The sequence below is a fragment of the Neovison vison genome, chromosome 4 (genome assembly GCF_020171115.1).
Source record: "Neovison vison isolate M4711 chromosome 4, ASM_NN_V1, whole genome shotgun sequence".
In the NCBI taxonomy this organism is placed as follows: Eukaryota; Metazoa; Chordata; class Mammalia; order Carnivora; family Mustelidae; genus Neogale; species Neogale vison.
In genome coordinates, this window is record NC_058094.1 from 144,880,687 (window position 1) to 144,901,031 (window position 20,345).

At 37.3% G+C, this 20,345-nt stretch overlaps 1 protein-coding gene across 3 annotated transcripts in view; it reads left to right on the forward strand.

The window, feature by feature from the left end:
- Positions 1-20,345, forward strand: part of RELN (reelin) — a 511,932-nt gene that overhangs the window by 241,954 nt on the left and 249,633 nt on the right. For all 3 annotated transcript variants that reach the window (XM_044245854.1, XM_044245853.1, XM_044245852.1), the window contains exon 7: positions 16,891-16,987. In XM_044245854.1, coding sequence (XP_044101789.1) covers positions 16,891-16,987 — 97 coding nt within the window. The remainder of the gene's footprint in view (positions 1-16,890; positions 16,988-20,345) is intronic.

Below are 20,345 nucleotides of genomic sequence, written 5' to 3' on the forward strand. Positions count from 1 at the left end.
ATAATCATTTTATTGATACAATAAATTTAGAAGACATATAGTTCCTCTTCTCAAGTAGCTTACAGTTTAGTAGAAGATATACTAAGAACATATTTTTAAAAACCATATGATCCAGGATAGAAATTCTTTAAGTATAATAGAGGGGTACAAATAGCATAGGTACTGTAGTTCCAAAAAAGAGAAAGATGACTCTGGTGGGATTTTCTTGGAGAAAGTAACCCTTGACCTGAGCATTGAAGATGATATATAGAGAGGGCTTGTGCTTCAATACTAGATGGAGGAATGTCTTCTGTCTTTTTTTTTCTTCTTCTTCTGTCTTCTAGAATGATCTATGTACTATATAGTAAAAATCAGACTGGACAGAGTCATAAAGTCTCATAATTTATCTGCCATTTAAGAAATAATTTAACAATAAAATTTCATTTCCCTGTGAACATATCCTAAATATAAGTTTCTTAAAATAAATTGAAAATCTTTATTAAGAAAAGGCCAGTGAAACTTTCTAAGCACTGCTTGTACCCAGGAAAAGTTCTTCCTCCCCCTGACATTTGGGTTTTTTATATTCCATTAATATAGATGTTATCAGATGATTTGTTTCTTTCAAGGCAAGTTCATTTCTGTCAAGCTAATTCATTGTCTTCACCGAATTTTCTTGACAGATACAAAATGTGACTTTTATGTGGTTCAAATTCTTTTGTTTTTGAAATCAATAAAACATGATTGATTTTGCTTCACCCATTTTCATGACTGATCTGATATATGCTTCCTTGACCGAAGTTATGGATTTTGTGTCCCCTTCACTTAAGCTATGGTTTATCCCACTTAAAAAAAAATTTTGTTAACTTTAAAAAGCCACGTACTTCTGTTTTCTATCAAATATACTTAGAGTAATTTTACTTGAACCCTTACTGCTCACAGTCTCCTTCACGTAGTCCCTTTAAAAACAAAAACAAAAACAAACAAACAAACAAAAAAAACCAAAAACACTCCCCACTATGAACCTCTCATCATTTGAGAGACGACTTTGTTGAGCAAAAAGGTGGCAGAGGTTTTGATGTCAGGCGTGTCTCCTCTGATTCTTGAGCTCTCCATGGGCCAGCTGGGTACCTTGAGAAAAGTGACAAGGCTCCTTTACCGCACTGAGCCTGTTTCCTGGTCAGTAAAAGTGAGTAAATATGGTTTTTACAGCTTCATTCTAGTTTGATGAGACCTTTGGCTGCAAAGGTCTGGTGTCAAGCCTGGTATCGTAGGTTCTCAGAAAATGTAGTTCCTTCCCCTCTTCGCTTCTCTCTCTCTTCTCTCTTTCCCTCTTTCTCTTTCTTTCTCTGTTTCATCCTTACCTGCTCTGCTCTCTTACCCTGCTTTCCTTCCTCTCTCCTTTTCTTGCTCCTTCTTTGTTTCTTCCTTTCTTCCCCCTGTGCTGATTTGTGCAATGTTCTCCTTGCCTCCTCTAAGCCCACATGAGATCCCAAGTCATTATTAGCTTAAAAATTGTCAGGGTGCCTGGGTGGCTCAGTTGGTCAAGCTGTTGCCTTTGGCTCAGGTCATGATCCCAGGGTCCTGGGATTGAGCCCCACGTCTGGCTCTCTGCTCAGCAGGGAGCCTGCTTCTCTTTCTCCGTCTGCCTGCTGCTCCCCTGGCTGTGCTCTCTCTCTCTCTCTCTGAAAAATAAATAAATAAAAATCTTTAAAAAAAAGTTCTCAACCAATTTATTTAAATGAGTCCTCAAGTCTTCCCTCACTATATTTGGATGAAAAACAGACATCAGAGTAAATGCATCTGTATTATATAATATATGGGTCATATATTTGTGAAAATAGAGTAGAATCACAGAGAAGGAGAAAAAAGATGATAGACACTGTCTCAGAATCCTTAAAAATAGATGTAAACTCCCTTAAGTCAGAAACCAGCAGCCAATAAAATCAGACATCCCAGTCAAATTTTTCAAGTAATGTAAGGAAGCCCTACTTTTTTGGATTTCTATAGGCAGTTTTGACTCTCCTGAAATCCCTTTTCTAAGAATGCGTACCGGCATATGAGTTTTGTTCTCTGTGATCTTGTCTTTGATTCTCTCCCCCTGACCCCGCAGAATTAGAAATCACCGGGCAACTTGGACAATGTGGGAAGGAGAAAACCTTGCTGCCCAGTCTGGAACTCTGTGCCTCTGTGCCTCCTACCACATAGAGCAGAGGGTCTGGGGCAGGGCTGCTGGCCAAATTCCTGTGACTAAGTACATCACCGGGGAATTTGCCACAAGAGAAAAACGTACTGCTTTTATAAGCATGTTTCTGCCCCGGGGTTTAAAAATCATCATATGCATTATTTAATTTGTAATTTTTAAGGACAAGCTAAAGAATAAATTAAGAAACTGAAGTCACGTCTGCCCAGTGAGGGAGAGGTAGAGCCGTTTAAAAATTAATCGCTCACAACTTATTTGCTTCCACTAATGTCATCTAATAAAATCAATTTTTTTCACTCCATTACATGTAATTTTTGATAGCCAAGTTTATTATCTCATGTACAAAACACTGTACATAAAAAACAAGGACCATAAAACAACATGACTATTATTATGAATGAACATAACAGCCCAGTTACTATTCCAAGTGTCTGGCTGCAGTTGGAATAGAGCCAAGAAACTTTTTTTTTCCATCGATTCAATGTTGAATGTTTTATATATTTAGTTTAAATATTAGATTTCATTAAAAAATAATAAACTTACTTGGCAAAAAGTCTAATCATGTTTTAAAAAAATAAATAATAAAAATAAGCCTTCCTCCCACACAGCACCTATATTGCCTTCCTCCAGGGGCAACAACTGTGAGCCGTTTCCGCCAGTCCTTCCAGAAATTGTTTATGCTTACACAAGTGCGGCAGTTACAAATTCTCTCCACAAACTTGGGCATCAGAGAAATAAAACTTTCTTTATTCTTTCATAACCCAACTTAATTTCTTTTTATTGTCCACCTCCTACCAGTGATGAAAACTTAACTTCAGTCACCTTTGGCTAACCCTCTTCCATTTTCCTGATGTTGTAAGAAAGTTTCAGAGGACTTACTGGCTCAAGGCGGGGGTGGTATGAGGGTATACCTCTGGGCTCCTAGTCATCTGTCCTGCTGATACCCATGGCGTCTCCCTGTCTCATTTAGTCTTTGGTGAGTGGTCCACACAGACAGCCTTTGTCCTCGTCCTACCCATTCGTTCAGGGCAGGGCTCTGTGTTAATACCGACTTGAGGACCAGGAAACTGCGCTGCCGCTCCTGGATCTGGGCCCCTGGGCATCTTGGCGACTCTGTGCTCCGGTACACTGTCACGCAGCTTGTGTCCTTCTACCTCCCCGAAATGCAGAGTGTCTGTCCTTCTGCTCTTTGTTCCCCCATTATCTCTGGGGCTCTTCCAGGAAGCGGCTGTCCCCCACTCCTCCCCCCAGGCACTTTTGATTGTTTTGTTTGAATGAGAGATGACATGTCAAGTTACAAAGGGAGAGAACAACAAAGCCCCCTCAGAGGAGTATAGCAGTGGCTCAGGTTTGTTGAGAGTTATGTTTCTTCACTTCTCCGGTGCCCTGATGTTGGACCACGTGGAAGTCTACCTCTACACGGCAATGGTGACTTCATCCATTCGACTGTGTCCCTGGCCATGAGGGGGCAAGAGCAGTATCAGCACTGCTGACAAGTCTCCAGTATCATTTCAAGTGTGTTACTATGATGGAAGGGATCAGGAGTGTCTCATTCATATAGAAGCCATCACTCAACCTCCAGAAAAAGGGACATGACTGGGTGCCCAAGTGGTTCAGTCAGTTAAGCATCTGCCTTCAGCTCAGGTCCTGGGATCGAGCCCCACATCGGGCTCCCTGCTCAGCAGGACATCTGCTTCTCCCTCTCCCTCTGCTCCCCCACCCCCCACTTGTGCTCTCTCTCTCGCTTACTCTCTCTCTCAAATAAATAAATCAAATCCTTTTTTTAAAAAAGGGGAAGTGAGAAGAAAACCCTCATATAGCTACAGTTAGAAGAAATGAAGGACCTAAAAATAGGCTTTATCTCATTAACATTTCACTGTAGCATCTACCACTTGTACATCGACTGTACTTCCATAGTTCCTTTCAATAAATTAAACTTTTTCACGTGATATAAACACTACCAGTATTTCATATGAATGGAGCACAAGTTTGGTTTTGTTTTAGTAAAAAGAAACATAACTAATTGCCCCAAAATGGGAGCATCCCAGGTACCCATCATCAGAAGAATGGATAAACAGTGACATAACCACACAAGGGAATACTATTCAGCCATAAAAAGGAATGAACTGTTGATAGTTGAAACAGCACAATTTAATCTCAAAAACTTTAGGTTGAATGAAAGAAGCCAGACCCAGAATAGTTCTTCTTCTTTTTTTTTTTTAGATTTCATTTATTTGATCTTACTATGTGATTCCACTGAAATTTAGGATAGGTAAAAATTATCTAAAATGCTAGAAATTAGATCAGTGATTGTTTCTAGGATAAGAGAGAGATTGACTGGTAAGGGCAGGAGGAACTTTCTAGGGGTAACGAATGTGTTGTATATACATATTTTTTTTTAAGATTTTTTATTTATTTATTTGACGGAAAGAGACACAGCGAGAGAGGGAACACAAGCAGGGGGAGGTGGGAGAGGGAAAAGCAGGCTTCCCACCGAGCAGGGAGCACATGTAGGGCTTGATCCCAGGACTCTGAGATCATGACCTGAGCAGAAGGCAGACGCTAAATGACTGAGCCGCCTAGGTGCCCTGTTGTATATGTCTTGAGAGGCCTGGGTTACATAGATGTGTGTGCACTTGTCAAAGCTTGAGGTTTGTACAGGTCACTCTGTCCAAATTTACCTCAATGAATAAATTCAGCAATAACAAGAAAATGAGAAAAGATAAGAAAGAGGAGACATTATTGGTTCATAACTCGTGGTTATGAAGAGTTCAGAGCAAAAGAAAGTTAAAGGAACTAGAAAGTGAATAATTTGTGAAAAGTGACTTAAGTTTTCTTAGGAAGTGCCTTTATCCTCCAAGCAATTACAAAGTCAAACAGGAATCCTTGTTTTGCTTAACCGATTATCCCTTTAATGCTTGTTTTCGAAGATCACAGAAGGCATTTGGGGCTGTAATATCACTAGGCTCTGATGTTCTAGTGGGAAACGTGGGACTGTTAGGAAACATGATGATAAATGGCAACTTGATGACAACAGATGTTTTCCCTCCAGCACAATAATAATAGCAGAGATGTCCTTTTCAGCAGAGACCAGGGAAGAACAGGAGTCAGTCCTCAGAACAAGCATCTTCAGCGAGTAGGTTGTGATGCCAAAGGAAGATGAGACATCAGGAGGAAAGATGCAAATGAAGTTTTCTCAGGTCCTCTGGTACATGAAGACCTCTGTCCGTGGGTTTAGCATACAGAAAGCCCCTCAGTTTATAGCTAAAGAAGCTAAAGCCATGGGTAACTTTGTGTAAGTTTGCTTGAATCCAGAAGAGACTAGAAGATTTCCATTTGTATCTGGGATCGATCATACGACAGAACCAGCAGAAGGGAGATCACGTGTCTGCTGCAACTCGTATTGTCTTGAAAATATTAATTTATTGGAGCAGTTATTCTGAAATAGAGCAAAAACATGGTGATTTGGCTGATCACAATTTATTTTGTTTGAAAAGAAGGACTGTCTGAACAAAGACTATAAAAAGACTGAGGTCTAAGGATGGGAGGGGGTGAGTTATTCTAGCTGGAGCTTTATTCAGTGACTAAAAGCTTAGCCCATAAGAGAGAACAAGTCAAGCAAGCAGAAAAATTGCTTCCTGGTTCATTGGTATCTTGGAGGCCCGCCCCCCAAGAAAAAACAAAAAACAGAGAGAGGACCCCCGTTTAGTAGGCAAGTGTGAGAACCACAATGTAAATGGTTTCCAAGAAATCAGAAAAATAAAAAGATAGACTGATGAGCGGTGTCAATGGGAAGGAAACTGCATAAAAGGCCATCCACTTTGTTCAAGGTCCAGGAGGCCCAGGGGCAGGAAGCCTGGAAGACAGGGATGGGTGAAGGGGAGGACTGACCATGGACAGCAAGGGCTCTACAGCACTGCTAAAGGATTTCTGGCGGATTTTGTTGGTAATGCTGATCACGTAGAAGACATATGACCTCATAGACTTCTGCGTTACATAGTGGAACACAGAGTATAAACCTTCCATTTTCTTTCAAGAGCAGGTGACCAAGGGAGATCATAAATAGATGTGAATAGTCAGGCAAAATAAATCTTTTCTCTGAGATAAGACATCTTTGCCAGAATCTCTAATGTATCTATTTGTGAGTTATACAATTATAATTTGAATTTTTTAGGGTCTCTGATCCAATATTCTGATCTTATGGCATCCTTCTCTACTTTTTCTCTCACTTCCTCCCTCTTGACTTCTTCACCTCTTCCCACTCTTTCTGTTTCTTCTCTTTTGTTAATAACTTTTTTCTCTTATTACAAAACTCTCCTCTTGCCTTCCTCTCCTGCCTCCTCCCCCTCCTTCCTCTTCTTCTCTTACCATGATGTCATTGCTCTGGGGAAAAGCTTCTTCTACAATAGAAAGGTTAACCAGGAGGTGTCCTACCAATAAAATAAGGTGTGAATCTTGAGGCTTATTATCTCCTTCTTTAATCTCTGTTTTAGATGACAGAAGTAAGAGCTCACTCAATAGAATTAAATGTCAAGTACATTTGAAACAAGGGAGAAAATATTTCTTCAAGCAGCATGTAGTGGAATTCACCATAGTAGGAGGTCAGAATATTGCATGCAGGAGTAGGATATTAGAAGGGTTATTTTCAACCCAAATAGTATTTGTCATTGTACCTGTTAACAAAGAGAGATCAAAATTTAAAACTCCCTAGTGAAATAAAAAGAGCTCTCTTCCTTTCCTCAGTGAGAAGTAATGAGGATGAGCCATAAATGGGGTTTGTCATTTTCACATCGAGGGCATGTGTTAGCTTCTTAAAAAAAAAAAAAAAAAAGGCATGACATCGTTGAAGGTGATATTATTCTCAGTCTTATAGAGTGAAATTTCCTTGCTGTTTTTCTAAAAATATTCCACATTTACAAAGAGAAGAGGGTTTTTTAAAAGCTTAATCTTTCACAAGAAAATAGTTATGCCCTTTTCATTATGAAACATTGTCTCTTTTTTGTAAAATGTGGTCAAAAGTTGAATGTTCTCATTGTTAAGGTTTGAGTGGAAAGTACCAGGAGCTCTGGTGTCTTCAGAAGAAGCCAGTGGACTGCCCAGCTACCAAATGGCCCTCAGGGCCCCCTTTACTCTGGTGGATTCACCATCCCTCATCTGGCCTTGCCTTGCAGACTCACACATCAGATTCTGTCAGACACGCAGTGTGAGCGGTGCCAGAGAGAAAAGTCATGTTATCCTTGGGGTCAAGAGATTTTTCTTTTCCTTTTTCCATTTTCAAATACTTTTTCTAGTCAGTGCTCATATTAAAATTATTTTAATATCTCCACTCGGAAATGCTGGTAGATAAACAATTCTGGCTCGTAGAATGCTGGATTGCTTCTTGGAGGCTGAGTCTCAGGCACTGACTTACTCAGAGGCAATAAATTCTGGAGAGATCATCCGATGTCCTCGATCTTGGGGACAAACGGCATGTATCTCAAATGAGAATTTGATGATAACTGATCGTCAGTGACTTTCCAGGTGATTAACTTGTCTCAGCAGAATGCCTGACTAAAGGCTAAAGTGATTTCACTCTGCTCCAGAAAGAAGAATGAGCCATGTAATTAGACTGCTCTTGAGAAAATAATGTTTCAATTATTTATTTATTGTTAGGAGGATGATGTCACCACCAACCATTCATAAATCTTCTGTTGTGTGAAGGAGCCCAATTTTCTCATTAATCCTCCTCCTCTTTCCTGTGTCCTTAAAGTCCTATGTGAGTCACTGCCTTACATGGGGACCATGTCCTCCAGGGACATTCCACTTCAGCTTCCTCTGTGCCTACAGAATGGGTGGTTGGCGTGTTTTCCAGCCTAATAAGTTTTCCAATCAGGATTGAAAGCATAATTATACGTTCAGAAGTATACGCTCTCCAGCAAAAATGCACATCACATATAATTCTTTATCCCAGACAGACACAGCCACCTAAATAATAAAAAACAAAGATAGAGAATTGACACCAAATAACAAGTTTCAAATTGCCAAGGACCTTGTTACAGTAAAAAACAAAACCTTGGTTCAAAACATTTCTTTTTCTTTTTAAAATTTTTTTCGCATATTGCATGGAGCACTGGGTGTTGCACGTAAACAACGAATCTTGGAATGCTACATGAAAAACTAATGTATGATGACAAAGATAACACAATAAAAAAATAAAAATAAATTAATTTTTTTCTCTTTTTTTTTTCTTTATGTTTATAGTTTGACCTTAGATGTGTTGGTCAACAAGTACCTGCCTTTATGTTTACTGATCCTTTTATGTTTTTGTTAGTGAAAAATAAGTGTGCTCGTCTGTGTTTAAAAGAGTGAAGAATTATCTAAGGTTGTACATAAGCAAAAGAACATTGAATTTGAAGATGTACTTCAAATTCATTCTTAACATTTCCTGTGAAGTCCACGACATCTTACTTATTTTTGTACATTTTCATAACAAAATCTTTTTATCAAATAAAAAAACTTATAAGAAAAATGATCATAGCTTTTCAAATTAAACTCTTGACAGTAAAAAGAATGACTAACATTTTTTTTTCAGTGAAAATTGTTTCTAGGGGATTAGAGTTCTTTCCTCTTACTGACTGTGTTAGAGTGGCCTGGGAAGAATGCTGGACAAGGAGTCAGGAAACCCGAATTCTAGTCCTATTCTATCATTTGTAAAATGAAGGGTGACGAGACTTGGGGATATTTCAGATGCCCTCTAACTCGAACGTGCAATGATCTGTTAACTCTAGTAATAGATAAGCTTCATGTGGAAACTAAGCGTGTGATAAATGGGTTCAGAGAGCGCTTAATAGATTCAGGCTTTGCGTGGTCTTTGGGGATAGCAAGCATTTCCTTCAAAATCTCTTTTAATCACACTGCTCATGGCAGAATGTATTTCAAGGTATACAGTTCATATGATACGCCATGGTATTTGTCAAATTCTTATATTCTGTTTTTCATATTGGGAAAAAGGAAAAGAAGGGGGAAGTTTTCTTAGATTAGGGAAAGTATTACTTTAACTATTAGGCAGAGAAACAATTCATTTCTAATCCTTAGCCTAGGAGGTCACATTCCTTTTTAAATTGAAAAATAAAAGTCTGTTTAACTGGATTATTTAAAACTTCCTTCTTCCCACCAATCTCTGAAGAATATGATACCTAACTTTACAAACCCTGTCATTTCCCTGAGAAAATTCAGTTGTTAGGCCACAGTTTGAATGTTTGTTTACATCTGTAGGTTTTCGAAACTCACCTTCTCTTTCTGACATGGGTCACTTCTTCTGGGAACCCATGAGCACTAGTTGCCCTTTGTACTGTCTAGTCTCCATCAAGATCATTGTTTCATGATGAAATTATGGTATCTTTTCCTTTTTGATAATGGCATTCATATGCATAGTATTACAATGCTTAACTTTATAGAAAAAACATAAGGAAGGTCATGTTATAGATTCATTATTAGGGAAGTCACCTTGATGAGCAGCACAGATTTTTAGGAACCAAAACGAACCCGCTGCCAATAGTCATGGAAAAGGAAGAGGAGATAGGCTCAGACTGCTATACGCTGAAAGGTCATGGTGATGGTTAGAGCTCTCCACAAACCAGACCAGAGACAGTATGATGAATTGTTCCCTCGGGATCCATTCTTGGATCTCTTCTCTTCTCACTTCATAATATCCTTCCCTCTTTCCTGACTCCCATGCACTCCAGTGATTTCAACCACTTAAACTGTCGTGTCAGTGATGATCTCCTTTCTCTGAAGTTCAGGTACTTGTGACCATTGTCAGCAGGTCATCTCCAGTTATGGGCAGAACCAGAGAGCAGTCAGTTTTCAAGCCCCGTAATTCTCTAGGGTTGTGCTGTCCCATATGGCAGCCCCTAGTCACGTACAGCTGTTGGGCACTTGACATGTGGCCAGTCCGGATTGAGATGTGCTTTAAGTGCACCCCACTTAGTATGAGAAGACTTAGTAGGAAAAAAGAATGTAAGCTATGTCATTAATGATTTTCCATTAATTACATGTTAAAATAGAATTCAAATATATTGGGTTAAATAAAATATTGAAACGAATTTTACCTGTTTCTTTTTACCATTTTTAAAAAAGATTTTATTTATTTTAGAGAAAGAGAGAGCATGCATGAGCCCAGGAGGGGGAGAGGGAGAGAGAATCTCAAGCAGACTCCGTACTGAGTGCAGAGCCCAGTACAGCACTTGATCACACAACCCTGAGGGCATGACCTGAGCTGAAATCAAAAGTCGGATGCTTAACCCACTGTGCCACCTATACATCCCCCTTTTTACTTTTAAATGTAGCCATTAGAGAGTTGAAAATTACATGTGTGGCTTACATTAAATTTCTGTCAAATAAGAATACTCTAGAATGTGCCCACTTTGCTCCATCTCTACCTTATTTCAAGGCACTACGACGTCTTACTAGTGTTACATCAGTTGTCGTGTTTCTTCTACTTCTAACCCATCATCTGCCAGAGTCATTTTACTAAAAGTTGGATTTGTATCACGACTTTGGAAATAGAATGCAGGTTTGAATCCCAGTTCTATAATTTATAAGATGTATATAACCTTGGACAATCATTTAATATTTCTAAATCTCAGTTTAAACATCCTCTCAAGGGGATTAAAAAATGGAGGCAGGGGTTTATATGAATTTACTGAGGCATTGTGTATAAATGGTGCAGGCAGCCTTCCACGAACTGGTTCCCACTTTTCAGCCCCATCCTTTGCCACCCTTGTGTTTGTAGCAGTATGATTCTGGTCATACTAACTCACTGAAGTGGCAGTTCCACTTCTGTGTCATCCCTCTGTGTTCTTTGTGCCCTTTCACACCCTCACCTTTCTTCTTTGCTTGAGTAACTTCTAGTTCTCATTCAGGACCAGATCTGAGACCCTCTCCTTCGGGAACTTTCCCTTCCGTCCTCAGTCTGAATCAGGTACCATGAGAGCCGGTACATAACCTGTACATACCTACCTACGGAGTAAGGGGCTATGGAAAATGTTGATGCCTGTTGGAATTAGCAAACCCGGGGCCACACTGCAACTCTGTCACCTTCGTAGCTGGGTGACTTGAGCAAATGTTTAACTGCTCTGAGGCTCAGTGTTCTTATAAGTAAAATGAGGACACTGACAATTATAGAGAGGATGAGAGATTTACATGGGCTTTAGAATGTCTGGAATAAAGAAAGAAGGCCATAAATACTGTCATTGCATTGGCACCCTATGTTGTAACTGTGTGCTTGTTTCTCTGCTGGAAGAAAATGACACTCTTCTATTGGTATTTGTACCATTAAAGCTTGCCATAGTGCCTATAGGTCCTTAACACAAGTTTGGTAATTATAAGAATGAATTAATGAATGATGAACGAACAAATAACACATTGGCAGCCAAGAGTATGTTGGATTCGACCACCCGGAGGGATGGGTATTCAGGATAAATTAAATAAATTTCTCAGACTGTGAGAAATTCGAGCAAAGGACATTTAAAAGACATTGGTAGAAAGTTGATGGATTTGTTCCATCAGTCCTTGTTGAAGCCATTGTTCTTCCAAGAAGCAGCAACCCAGTGGGTAATTCTAAATACATGATAATTCTAAAGCTTTAAGTTCAACAGGGTATCAATGCCTTTATAAATTTTATTTCAGGTTTCTGGATCTATAGCACAACAAATTAAGAAAAAAAGTCTGGAAGGGTTGTTGAGCCAAATAGGAAGAAGGGCTGTTACCTGTTTGCTCTTTTCTTGTGTTTGCTGGTTTTCTAACTCCTGTTGCCTTACAAAATCAAAGTGGTTCTGCAAACACATCACACATCTGTTGTCTAGCCACTGGTTCCCCAATGCCAGGCTGTAGGCCATCAATGTTAGAATCACCTTGAAACAATATACAGACTTCTAGGTTGCACCTGATTTCCATTTAATAAAAGCTGTGGGGAAGAGGGTGTCTTACTTTTCTGATATACAGTTGATTTCGAAACTGATGATCAATATTTGTGGATAGATTGATGATTGCTGAGGGAATTCAAACATCAAGCTTCAGGCTTCATATCAACAATGATGCTTTTATTATTAAGTAATTAATCTGCTTATCTTATATCTTTAAAATTGAAGTAGAGTTGACATATAATGTTTATATTAGTTTCCGGTATATAATGTACTTATTTGACATTTATAGACATTATGAAATACATCACAATGATAAGGATATTTACCATCTGTCACCATATAAAGTTATTGCAGTAATATTGACTATATTCCCTCTGCTGTATCTTATACCCATGTGACTTATTTGTTTTATAACTAGGAGTTTGTACCTTTCAGTTCCTTTCACTTAAATCATTCCTCCTCTACCCCATGGAAACCACCAGCTCTCTGTATTTATGAATCTCTCTGTTTGTTTCTATTTTTTTTAAGGTTCTATATGTAAGTGAAATTATATGGTATTTGTCTCTCTCTGACCAGCTTATTTCCCTTACCACAATACCTTCTAGATCATCTATGCAGTCACAGATGACTAGATTTCATTCTTTTTTTAAAAAAATATTTTATTTATTTATTTATTTGATAGAGAAAGAGAGAGATCACAAGTAGGCAGAAAGGCAGGCAGAGAGAGAGGGGGAAGCAGGCTCCCTGCTGAGTAGAGAGTCCAATGGGGACTTTATCTTAGGACCCTGAGATCATGACCTGAGCTGAAGGCAGAGGCTTAGCCCACTGAGCCACCCAGGCGCCCCTTCATACTTTTTTATGGCTGAGTAATATTCCTGTGTGTGTGTGTGTTTGTGTGTGTGTATGTGATCTTCGTTATCCATTTATCTATTGATAGATACTTAGATTGCTTCTGCATATTTGCTGTTGTAAATAATCCTGCAATAAACATAGTGGTGCATTTATCTTTTTGAGTTAATATTTTTTGAGTTATATTTTTGGGTTTTGGGGGAAATATCCGGGAGTAGAATGACTAGTTTGTGTGGTATTTCTTTTTTTAATTTTTTGAGAAACCTCCATACCATTTTCCATGGAGACTGAACCAATTTACTTTCCCACCAACAGTGCACAGCAGTTCTCTTTTCTCTGCATTCTCACAAACAATTGTTATTTCTTGTCTTTTTGATTAGCCATTCTGACAGATGTAAGGGTGATATCTCTTTTTGGTTTTAATTTGCATTTCCCTGATGATTAGTGATATTGAGCATCTTTTCGTACATCTGTTGGCCCTGTCTGTGTCTTTAGAAAAATATCTGTTCATATCCTCTGCCCATTTTTCATTGGATTATTTAGTTTTTTGGTGTTGAGTTGTATGAATTCTTTATATATTTTGGGTATTTACCCTTATGAGGTATAGCTTTTGCAAAGATCTTATTCTATTCAGTAGGTTGCCTTTTTGTTTTGTTGATGGCTTCCTTTGCTGTGAAAAAGCTTTTTAGTTTGATGTAGTCCCAGTAATTTATTTTGCTTTTGTTGCCCTTGCCTAAGGACACAGATCCAAAAAAATATTGCTAATAAGATCCATGTCCAAGAGTTTACTGCCTATGTTTTCTTTTAGGGGTTCCATGATTTCAGGTCTCACATTTATGTTTTTAATCAGTTTTAAGTTTATTTTTGTATCTGATGTAAGAAAGTGACCCAGTTTCATTCTTTCGCATGTAGCTGTCCAGTTTTCTGAGCATTTTGTTGAGAGGACTGTCTTCTCCCATTGTGTATTATTGCCTCCATTGTCACAGACTAATTGACCATATAAGTATGAATTTATTTCTGGGCTTTCTATTCTGTTCCGTTAATCTATGAATCTGTTTCTGTGCTAATATCATAGTGTTTTGATTAGTATAACTTTGATGTGTATCTTGAAATTTGGAATTGTGGTACCTCTAGCTTTGTTCTTCCTTAACATTGCTTTGGCTATTTAGAATCTTTTGTGTTTCCATATAAATTTTAAGATTATTTGTTCTAGTTTCATGTAAAATATTATTGCTATTTTGATAGGGGTTGCACTGAATCTATAGATAGCTTTGTTTAGTTCATACATTTTAACAATATGTATTTTTCTAATTCATGAGCACAGTATATCTTCCCATATATTTGTGTCATCTTTAGTTTCTTTCATAAATGTTTTACAGTTTTCAGAGTTCAGGTCTTTTACCTCCTTGGTTAAACTTATTTTATTCTTTTTGATGCACTTGTAAGTGGGATTATTGTCTTAATTCTCTGTCTGCTAGCTTGTAATTAGTGAATATATTAGTGTGTATTTGTTATATAGCATATGCAATGGATTTCTGTATGTTAATTTTATATCCTGCAGCTTTACTGAATGAATTTATTGGTTCTAATAGTTTTTTGGTAGCATCTTCAGGGTTTTCTATATATAATATAACATTATTTGTAAAATATGACAGTTTTACTTCTTCCTTATGAAATTGGATGCCTTTTTTTTTCTTGTTTGATTACTATGGGTAGGATTCTCAGTATTATGTTGAATAAAAATGGCAAGAGTGGGCATCCTTGTCTTGTTTTTGATCTTAGAGGAAAATCTTCCAGCTTTTTACCAACAATGAAGCTTTTAGTTTTGAGTCGCTGGAGGAAAATGGCAGATAGCCATTGTGAGGCTTAAAAAATTTTTCTCTGTCAAAGTTGATGTTTCTCTCAAGTCATTTCATAATGACTTGGAGACCAGTTAATCCTCATCTATCACGGGGCGCCTGGGTGGCTCAGTGGGTTAAGCCGCTGCCTTCGGCTTGGGTCATGATCCCAGGATCCTGGGATCGAGCCTCGCATCGGGCTCTCTGTTCAGCCGGGAGCCTGCTTCCTTCTCTCTCTCTCTGCCTATCTCTCTGCCTGCTTGTGATCTCTGTCTGTCAGGTGAATAAATAAAATCTTAAAAAAAAAAAATCCTCATCTATCACTAAGTAAGAACCCCACTAGAATTTTTGTGCTCCTTCTCTAATTTTATCACAATCACATTCCTTGAAAATATTGATGTACAATTTAAAGACAGAGAAACAATAATAAGTTCATGTAATGGGCTCTCTTTGGGGGGAGAACTCTAGTATACTGGTTCTGGATGAAAATGGTGGAAATCTGTGATAGTAATAATAATGATAACACATCATGTTAGCTATGTGCAGGTCCTATTCTAAGACCTCAAGCCTTAATAATAGTACGGTTTATGAAATTGTCTTTATTCCTTCATTCAATAGATATTTATGGAATACAACATGTCAGGCATAAAACAGTCATCTTTTTATCACCTATATGAAGCTACTATCATGTCTCTTCTAATGTCAAAGATTTTTTTTTTAGAATTTTGCTCATAGTAATCAAGAGAAAATTTAATTCTCCCGCCAAGATTTGTGATGCCAGGAGATACTAACATTTTATATTTCATATCAGAAATTGTTCTCTTTATTCTAAAAATATTCAAAGTTTCTTAACATTATTGATCTGCTTATGGGAACACAACTCAAAAAAATAATACCACTTAATCCATGCAATTCACACCTAGGAAATACTTAAATTTATTTGCCAAGTTTTTACTTATTTACCATCCTTCTTGGCTTTATGGGATACCTGGTATCTTTTTCACACTTTCGTCGTCTTCTTCCTTGAATGGGAATTCCTACTCCCTCTTTCTCTGAATTAGCCAACAGTTGAAACACAGTGATCTCCCAAACAAAGGGCACTCTGCCCTTTCCACAATGTTTGGCACCTAGAATGTGAAAGTCTGAAAATATCCTTTCTGCATGAAATATAGGTCACATGTGGTTTGAGGTTCAGACAGAGGAAACATAGATTATCCTATCTCCGTTTCAGGTATATAATCATTGCAGGTTGAGATGTCACGATCCAGAGATGTTACTGTAAATATACAAAGTCAAATCTAGAATTTTCATGCCTTCGATTTCTACTAAAAACATGATTAAGTGTATTTTTGAGATTCTGCCCTAAGATTGTATTGATCACCTCATTTTACAGTAATAAAAAATACAGCTAATTAAATCATTTGCAAGGTTAATGTAACAACTCACTATCCAAAATTTGCTTGATTTAGAATTCATATATATTTTGTATTAATATGTAAATTAAATATAATCTGAGTCCATTATTTTTAGCATGGTGTATTTTATAGACATTCAGATTCATTAGAGGACGGTGATTTTAAACATTTGCACTTATAACAACTCAAAAGAAAATTAAAATTGGTCAAACAGCTTTTGTTTTCAGAGATACAAGTTTCAGTTCATTATCTAAGTGTGTATTACTTTGCTTATCATTAATATTTGCAAATATCCTTGTATTGGATATGGTATATATTATACATAATTACTAATGAAAACACCATCTGCCATTATTAAGTGCCAATAAGAGATTGGTTCTGTACTCAGTGTTTCATGCACTTCTTTGTTTAATTCTCATGTGGGATTTAGGCTAGTATTATTATCCTCATCGTACAGGTGAGAAGACCGAAACTTTGGGAAATTAACTTGTTCACGGTTGCGAGTGACCGAAAGAACCAGGATTTAAGTTCAAGTCTTCTTGGTTTCACGTTTCACAAACATGTCACAATCCAAAAAAACTACAACCTTCCTCAGAATGTTATTTGAACCAAATAACAGTAACTTCCATCTTTCCTTACTTGAGCAATAAACCACTTTGCACGGCTTAATTCTCAGACTGGGGTTGCATTCTGTGTTCTCACAGGGTTGAATGTAACACCTGTGAGATTGGAGAACAATGTGGTGCAATTATGCATGGCAATGCTGTCACCTTCTGTGAGCCATATGGTCCAAGAGAATTGGTAAGTACATGCTATTTATGTACATTTTCCCAAATATACTGTCTTTATGGAGCTTTTTACCAACGGAAGGTTCTTTGATGCTCTCATAAGTCATAGGAAATTGCAGCATCATTTATATTATGAATCCTATTAAAAATATCTCAAAATGGGGAGCAGTGGTTTTATAGTTTATTTTCAAATGTAAAAGTAAAAAATCCATGGATACACGTGGTGCATCATTATGATTAGATGGCTTTTTAAAAATACAGGTATGATATACGTGTAACATAGATGACACACATATATATCATCTTTAAATAATTTATGGCTCCTAAATTCTTATATAAAGCTTTACTTTTCACCATCTTATGTTCTCTTTGCAAGCCAAAAATGTTAGATGAGCAACTTTATCACATTATTTTAAAACTTTGTTTCCCACCCACAGAGGAAGTTCACTGACTTTTTTTTTTTTTTAAATAAGTGAAAGTGTACTGAATAAACTAGTTTTGAACAAATTTTGGTTTATGCCAGATTGTTGAGGAGCGGGTTACTATCCTTTAATTTAGACTGATTAGACTTTGCCTGCCAAGGAGAAGTTCTTGGATTATATGTAAAATGAAAGATGAGCATTCTAAATTAAAAGCCATGAAACTACTGGCCATCAGCAGGCGGCTAATGAGCTTTTTGTTGTTGCTTGGTTCTGGCAGAAAGACTACATTTCACATTCTTGAGAAAGGGTATAAAGGCAATTGTTGTATTATACTTCTGGCTCAATTGGTTTGCGAGACATGTTCTACTCACAGGGTCTCTTACGCTTTGCTTTTCTGATTTTCAGCTCAAGCTTTAGCGCTTTTTCTCCTCCCATCTCTTCCTTATCATGGGGCTTTTCGGTAACAGGTTGTTATTTTTCACCCCTACATCACACATTGCATTTCAGATTCATTACCTTTAAAAGTGGCCAGAAGACACTTCCACAATACGAAAGGGAGAAAAACTAGCTAGGCAATTAGAAGATTTAGTTATCAAAGTGAAAGTCAATTAATTTTTATAACATGGTTCTTATTTTATGCTGCTTGAATACCCCTTTCATGGCAATGGATACATTTAATTTATTAAAGATAGGAGCTGCAGAACATTGATAAATTGAAGTTTTTAGCTGAAGTTAGAACACAAACAGAATTAATTGGATGCAAATTAAAATAATAGGTGCTCATAATTCAAGTCTCAACAAGGTGTTCTAATATTCCTGCAGACAAATGTGACTCTGGCAGTGAAGTTCTTCTTGAAATAATAAATTTGCTAGTGCATTTTTAAATAATGTACCATGACTGAATTAATTATCTGTAAACCTTAAAACAAAATAAAAATTTACTGTAGTTAATTGAGCTTAGAATAAATGCTTTTCTTAGAATGTTCTCCCATTTGGTAATATTTCTGGAGATGCTTGGCAAGTTCTTTTTTGTTTCCACTGATAAATAAGATATAAACATATCTAAGGATATAATACCAGCATTCATATTTCTACAGTTTCTAAAACTAAAAACTGAAGTATCTAGTTTATTTGACCCACGTATACTTTAATCCTGTTTTCACTCTCCCCTATTTATTTATTTATTTATTTGTTTCTTATGTAGCCTTAGAGTTTATTATATACCCAATGGGCTAGCTTTGAATTATATTATATAATTAATGTGAGATTAGCCTTTCAAGTAAAAGAGAAAATACCCGAAATAATTTTCTTCATCCAAGAAAGAAAAAAAAAATACATAGATTTATATTCCCCTCATAAGTACGAAGGATTGTGTCGTGGACGCCAAGGGAATTGAGTGAAGATAATTAATAAAGACAGGGATGACATCCACACTTTACACACTAGCAACTTCTAATTTTCAATAATTCTTATACTGTGTTGTTGTCTCAGGAGCAAAAATACATATTGTACCCAAGTTGTGTTTACAGAAGACAGATCAGCCAAATGAAAAGGAAGGAATTCAGTTGTCAGTTAACATGCTATTGTGTTTACTAAAATTCAGATATTTGCTTGGCACTCAAGACTGAATACAGTCAAAACTGTTATGCGTGAGAACGGATGAAAGGTATCAGCCCCCCAAACATCACTTTTTAACAAATTTGTCTTCTTTTTCATAAATTCAATTCTTACTGATTTTGTGAAACAAAGGGCCGCAGGCAAAGAACGTTGATAGGCTGATGCGATATCGTCTTTAAAGCCAGCAAAAAATCCCCATTTTGTGAATTCAGTCACATGGCATTTTATTTCAGTAAAAGCCAGAATCAGTGAGAGGTGGCATCTGTCGTCACATGGGCACACCAGGCATTATGTCCCCACTGCTGCTGTGGCTGCAGCCCTCACGTGTTTTATTTAACTCAGTGAGGTCTCCCCCATATTTCAGGTGGTGACACCCCAGCTTTATTCATTTTGCTGGTCCAAAGTGAAGGTCATGAGGAATCCACTTACCCACTACTTTAAGAGAAAATATGCTCTCTCAGAGCATGAAACAGATGGCTTATATGACCTACCTCCCCCACTTTTTTAAAAGAAATTACTTTTTAAACTATTATATACTTGGAAATGCATTTTAGTTGCAAGGAGGAGTTTGGGCTAAAACAGCATCAACCCCACCCCCAAAATTGCAGAGAAGACATGCAAAATAAATAGCCTCAGCCCGTAGCGAATTCATATTCATTTTGTGATCCTACTAATTTTCTGTGATTTGGGGTCTATTTGATAACTTAAGATCACTGAGATTTGGTAGGAGAAAAGTTCTGTCAGACATTCATAGTCTCTGTATTATTTGTCAAAAGGCATGTAAGAGACCCTTTCCATTTTGAGAACATCAGACATAAAGACTTAATAACTTTGCAAACTAAAATTATGTATGTGAACTCAAGGATAAAAAATAATTGATAATCCCCAAATGTAAACATAGGATGAACAAATTTTATAGGCAATGCTTCCTGCTACTTTTTTCTCTTCAACTTTTCTATTCCTTGTAGCCAACATGTTTTACTAAAGAGCTAAAAGGGAATGGTAGAGAAATGAGACTTAACCATTCTACCCATCCTTAGCTTCCCTGGTTGAGGAGGGAAAAAAAATGTAGAATCAATGACTAATCTAGGTCCAGGGTCACTCACTCTCAGTTAGCACATGTAATTTGAAATTTGGCAATCTTCCAAGGAACTTGCTGTTTGCTAGCAGCGGTCATGTCTGTGGGACCTCATTATGCAGGTGACACAGTGTCATTTATTACACCAGCAGGATAAGTATCTCAGACTCTCTAGTATATTTCATGCACCAGCCTTAGCAGTAACCCACGGTGCTTGTAGCTTACAGAGGATACCATTGTTTCAAAGAACTTAC